Raw genomic sequence first — 6,533 nt, forward strand, 5'->3', positions numbered from 1 at the left:
TGCCTGTAATACCAGTGCCCTGAAGTCAGTGATAGCATGTCTATACATTCAGGGTGACCATGATCTAGATGTAGAAATTGTCTCAAAAATAAAAACCAAATAAGAAAATGGCCATATTGCTACTAATTTCATCATTCCCTTCCTTCCCTTTAATTCTGTTCTGCCATCATCTCTCCCTTTTCCTTCTATATTGTTAAAGAACCAGGATTGAGCTAGTGGTATAGTTTTAAAATGAGCTATTTATTGGCCAACATTGAAACATTTCCTTCAATACATTTCAAAATAATATAGACTAGTTGCATCTATCATGATTGACAGTTGTATACTGAAAGGGTTTTCTACATGTGGTTTCAGGAGATCTCTCCCTTCATCCCAGCCATATCATTGGTTGTTCCCTACCCCTAGATTTTTGTGAACAATTCTCGGGACTTAACTAGGAGCTTTCCTGGTATGTTGATGCCACTTCTTCTAGCACCGGATCTACATACAGCAATAACTTTTAAAAATGTCACTACCTCCAATGACAGGGTTTGAAATTGTGCCTCATAAAGAAAGAAAACAATTTATAGACAGGGATAAAAAAGTCAGGTATGTCTTGACTATGAGCAGGGAGACACACTGGCAAACACACCCCACTTCTCAAATACTGTGTAAGAAACATAACAAAGGGAACTGAAAATTTATCATGGTTAGTTAAATTTCTTTTGCACTCATACACTAATGAGTGACACTTGGGAGATGATCTCAGTGGGAGATAACATTTGATGATGTAATAAAGGTCTCAGAACTCTGAACAGGCCAGTCACCACTCAACTGGTTGTGAAGTCAGCAGCCAGTCTTGAAGAGCACATGAGGGAAGCCATCATGCTTTCCTTAGTCTAGGTGATTCTGTCAAATAACCGGCCACCAATTCGTTTAGAGACAGTGTAACAGGAAAGTATACTTATACGTGTAAGTATAAGCTGCATTCACATTTGTTGTATATGTAATTAATGTTTCTAAGTATCCATATCAGAATTTATGACTGACTTTGAAAAGGTAGGCGCACCACTACATGTATATTGACAGTAAAGTGGTAGTTACATGTTCTCCTCCAAGATCCATGACATTCTCTGTATTTTCGCAGGTTTCCTGTATTAGGCATGGCTTGCCTCTCATAAATGGGCCTTAAATACATTTAGAGAGTTTGGCATGCCATCACTGGATCTCTAGGGCTATCTTTCCATGGTGGTCATTGTTGTGGTTCATAGGCATCATAGCCGGATAGGTCTATTGGTTGTTTTCCTACCTTGAAAACCTTCGTGGTACCATTAAAGTTAGACCAGAGGGAGGCTGCACTCAGGTGAGTTCCACCTGAGAGGTTTCTGAACTGAGTCTGAAGTTTATGGTGTCTTTATCAGTAGGGACTTACCTTTTACCTCTAAGGGGCAGACAAAGGCAATAGCAATATTCTGTTTTGGTATTCTCTTTGATAGCCCTCACCAATAATTCAAAAGAGAGCTTCTATGCCTGCAGTTGTAGATTGTGTTAGCTGATATTTGCCTCTTGGAGGAAGCAATATAAGTGCAGATGAGATATTTTCTTTTATACACTATATTTATACAGAATTCATATGCTTTATATGTCATTTAATTTTAAGGAAATAATAGTATGGTTTATCATAAATTTTCAGAAATTCTTACTATTGTTTTACCCTCTACCATACTCCTTCTGTATTTATTATTTCCTTCATCCCTCCCTGAATCCCCATTTTCTCTATTTCCCACAAAAGATTTCTCATAACCTGCCATTCTCCTCTGCATTGGTCCTCTGCCACATATAATGACAAATGGGGCCTTTTATTATCTATGTTTAGGGATTTGATCTAGAATATATACTCACATCTGATGTTTTATACCTAGGAGCTTTCAATGAGTGAGAACACGTGATGTTTTTCTTTCTGGTCCTGGGTTAGCTCACTCAGTATTGTTTATTTTTCCATCCACTTGCCCGCAAAGTTTATTATTTCATTTTTCTTTACATCTGAATAGTATTCTATAGTGCATATGCACTGCATTTTCATTATCTATTTGTTGTTTGATGGATATTAAGGTTTTTTTCCCTGTCCTAGCTATAGTGAATAGAGCAACAGTGAACATGGTTGAGCAAATATGTTTGGAGTAGGATGTCTTTTCCTTTGGACATATTTCAAGGAGTGGTATAACTGGGTAATGTGGTAGATCTATTTTGTTTCCTGTGAATTCTTTCTCTTTAGATTTATTTATTTATTATGTATACAGTATTCTACCTCCGTGTATTCCCGCACACCAGAGGAGGGCTCTAGATATCATTAGAGATGGTTGTGAGCCACCACGTGGTTGCTTGAAATTGAACTCAGGACCTTTGGAAGAGCAGCCAGTGCTCTTAACCACTGAGCCATCTTTCCAGCCCCTGTTTCCTGTGAAGTCTCTGCATTGATTTTGATAGTTGCTTTACAGGTTTGCAATCTCCAAAAATGTGAATGAGAACTCTTTCCCCCACACCCACTTCAGCATTAGTTGTCACTAGTTTTGTTGATCATTGCCATCCTACTGGGATGAAAATGATGAAATCTTAAGTTTTGATTTTCACTTCTTCAATTGCTAAGAATGATGAACAAATTTTGAAATGTTATGTGGATTTGGTCACATTTTCTTCTTTTGAGAACTTTATGTTCAAGTACCTGACTCATTATCTCATTATTTGATTGGCTATATTCTTTCTATCCTTTTAATTTTTTCTTTATGCTTTCTGAGTATTAATTCTCTCTCTCTCTATATATATATATATATATATACATACATATATTTTAGTCTTCCTATATTCCACCCTGCAATATGCCAAAGCACCTTTATTTATTAACCAATTAAAGCAAAACTTATGTAGAATAATCTCCCAATCTGTGGGGTTTTTCATGTGATTTATGTTTTTCTCAAGCAGGTTTAAATGCACTTTCTTTGTTATATATTTATATATAGTTAGTGTTTTAACTATAATATGCTGTGGGATTTTCTCTCCCATTTGGATTTCTATGTGCTTCTGCATTTGCATGGGTGTGCTTTTCCTTAGTTTGGGGAAGTTTTCTTCTAAGATCTTGAAGAGTGCCCAGTCTGTGCTATTGACTTGGCAATCTTCTCCCTCATCTATGCCTTCAATTTGAAGGTTCAGTTTTTTATGATGTGCCACATTTCTTGTATGTTCCTTCTCTGTGTTTTTGTAAAATTTTCATATTCCTTGCTTGTTTGACCTAGATCCTCTACTTTGTCTCTGAGTTCTGATGTTCTTTCTTCTGCTACAGTCATTCTACTTACAAGGCTTTCCTCTGAGTTTTCTACTTTAGTTACTGGATTTTTATCTTAGCTTGAGTTCTCCTCAATATTTGTATCTCCTGGTTGAATTCTGTTCTCAGGTCCAAGGCTGACTTTGTCATTTTTACCAATCTTATGTTTGTGCTTCTTGGGCATCACTCAAGCATTTGTTCTCCTTCTGTTCTGTCTCTTTACCTTTAATGACTGTTTCTTTTTGTCTTTTTATATTCCTGGGATCCTTTACTGAAGTCTATGATTGTCATTTTAAATTATGTGTCCTTGTCCTGGGGTTCATCTATACAGTTCTCATTAGCAAATGCTTGTCCAGGTCTGGTAGGTTTTGGAGAGAAAGCACTGACTTGTTTTTTCAGATTGATTGAATTTTGTAGTGAGATCTGGGCATATGGACTTATTCTGTTAGTTTCTGTCATATATGCACAGACCAGATTGGATCAAAAAAGAAAAAGTATGGGCATGTTGGGCATATTGTACAGAAAGTTTGAAAATGGCCAGAGAGGAATGAAGTCTGGTAAAAGTGAACTGAGATAAGTGAATAGTGAACATACGATGTCTGTCCCTCATGTTCCGGGACTTGATGGAGGGCATAGATTTGACTGGATGAAAAAGTTTTATGTGGTAAAGGAGAGGCCTTCTAGATGGGAGGCAAGCAGCGTTGTTCCTGGCAGAAGCCTAGAGGTTGTTTGACGTGCACACATTGGTGGTTATACTGGGCTTGGCCATAGGTATGGGTCTCAGGGATAGATTTTGTAGTTGGGAAGTCTATGTGTCAGGGGAAGGTCAAGGACACTCACTGGGTTAGACCCTGAAGAATGTTAAGTGAGATCTGGATGGATGGGGAGGTTAGATGCTGTGTCCCGGAAGTATCCCTTTTTTGTCTCCTTTCATTTATTTTATTTTGAAGTCTATCTTGTCTGAAATTAGGGTAGAGTAAACTGTTTGTTTACTATTCCTATTTGCTTAGAATAATTTTTTTATCCAAGGTCACTCCCGACTTTGAAAACACAATGAGTTCCTAATAAACCATACAAAGATAGCTCTTGTTTCTTTATCCAATTTGAGTTTTTGATTGTGAAGTAGACATCACTGGTTCTTAAAGTCATTATTAACAGGTGTTCTTAGTTGCAGTCATTTTTATAGTTTTGATATTTGTGTTCTTAGTTGTAGATTATATTATAGTTACTATAACTTTATTTTCTTTCTACAGTAAATTTTCTAAACTTCATCCTGCCTTAGATTTAGTAAATTCTAAAATACACACTTGCCACTGTATTACACAAGCTCAGTTCTTTCATTGAGGAAAAAACCAAGGAAAATATGAATGTATATTTACATAAGTTTCACATATATATGTGTGTGTATTATACATGACAATTCCCATATATGATGCACATGACACCATTGATTTTAAATAAATCTGGTATTAATCCAGGTATAGGAACTCAATGATTGATCAGGAAAACCATGGTTCATCCATACAATGAGAAACTTGTCATTATAAAAGTTGACAAACTTCTCATACTTGATGAAACCTGACATTAGTTACATTGTGTGGTGGCTACTGCCTCTAATGCCAGCAGTTGAAAGGAGAGGAAGCAGGATTGCTTCCAACTAAAAGCCACAATGGGGAGATAGTTCTAGGCCAGCCAGGGACACAAAGACATACAGTGTCACACAAATGAATAGTTAAATGGTCTGAGCAAAAAAAAAAATAATGTATAACTACACTTCTATCTTTAAGGTTGGCAAATAACTCCATGATATGGCTATTTCATAAATATCAAATTATTGTGCTTGAAGTAGCTTTCTATTTTCACATGAAATTTCATATTATCATGATTATCTGAAAGACTAAATATGTGGAACCAAAATTAATTGTGATTCTGTAAACAGTGGAAAAGGAAAATCTTAATCGTGTGTGGATTATCAATGAGCTACTAAATGTTCCCACTGAGCAATTCTTTTTGAGTTTGATCAGAACACACTCCCTGCAGGAGATTGCCTGGTCAAAAGTCCATCTGCTCAACAAAACCCTTCTTCCCTGGTACTGCCCCCACTAGGGATAATCTCCCAGTCCTGAAGAATTCATCTTCATGACGTCCTGTGTTCTTTGCAGTTGCCAGGTGTTCAGAGTCACCGTTGTGATGGTCAGCAGGCGTGCCAGCAGGCAGCTAGGAGGCTTTGCTTTGGCCACTCTAGCATGGATCCTGTGCAGCGTCTCCATGAGCCTCCCTCAGTGGCGAGTGTGGTGTTTTCAGGAGCCCTTGGATTCCAAGCCCAGAATGACTTTAGTGGGGATGTGGAAAACCTGTGTTTACCACCAGGAAGGCGATTCCAACATTTCCAAAGTGTGTTACAAATATAAGAACGAGGACACCTTCGTCCCTTTGGATATTCGAGTGTCTCAACACCTTCTACTGATGTCCAGCTTTCTTGGCACGATTGCCACAGTCACTGTCATTGTGGCTCTTTGGAAATTGTACTCAGGGAGACTCCGGAAGAAAGCCACCTACAATCCATTCACGGTTCCAGGGATTCTGAACGTCATTGCTAGCATTTTTGTCTTCTTATCCATCGTGTACAACTATTTATCCATCATTCGCAAGGATGGGATTGCCTTCCCCCCATCATTCCACATACCTTCTTTCCCAGATACCCAGAAGATTGGCACTGCGCTGGCAATGGCGACCCTTTCTTGCTTTCTATTTCTAGTGGGTGGCATAATTTCTCTTTCTTTTACTCTTCCCCAGTATTCCCTACTATATTCTATCCTTTAAATATAAATTTCCAACTTCCATACACTTGAAAATCCAAAATTACAAGGAGTAATCACAACTATTTTTCGGATACCTCCCAAAAACTTCCAGATTCAGAACCTTGCCCGAGGAAGAGAAGTGGGCTTCCAGTTATATTTCTTGTCTTGGGTGCTCCAGTTTTTCATCGAGAGGTTTATGGATTTTCATTAAATAAATTCTTACCCACTTAATCTTATAAGTTCTGGAATTGAATTACTCTTAGTGACATTAAATTATCAAGGAACATAGTAGATATGGAAATGAGTGTCAGAAGACAATGACCCCTTACATCATCCTCTAAATTCATAAAAATTAAAGCAGAATGATTTTCCAGGTTGTACAAATTACAACTCTCCACCAGATGGTATTTCACAAAGTATGTTACAGATTTCTA

The 6,533-nt window shown here is 37.6% G+C and overlaps 1 protein-coding gene across 1 annotated transcript; it reads left to right on the forward strand.

Moving 5' to 3' along the window:
* Window positions 1-505: 505 nt before the first annotated feature.
* LOC119804911 (claudin-34-like) lies at window positions 506-6,121 on the forward strand. Its single transcript, XM_038316680.2, has 2 exons — window positions 506-588; window positions 5,461-6,121. The coding sequence occupies exons 1-2, from the start codon at window positions 506-508 to the stop codon at window positions 6,119-6,121; spliced, it is 744 nt and encodes a 247-aa protein (XP_038172608.2).
* Window positions 6,122-6,533: the final 412 nt, after the last annotated feature.

The sequence above is a fragment of the Arvicola amphibius genome, chromosome X, assembly GCF_903992535.2.
Source record: "Arvicola amphibius chromosome X, mArvAmp1.2, whole genome shotgun sequence".
In the NCBI taxonomy this organism is placed as follows: domain Eukaryota; kingdom Metazoa; phylum Chordata; class Mammalia; order Rodentia; family Cricetidae; genus Arvicola; species Arvicola amphibius.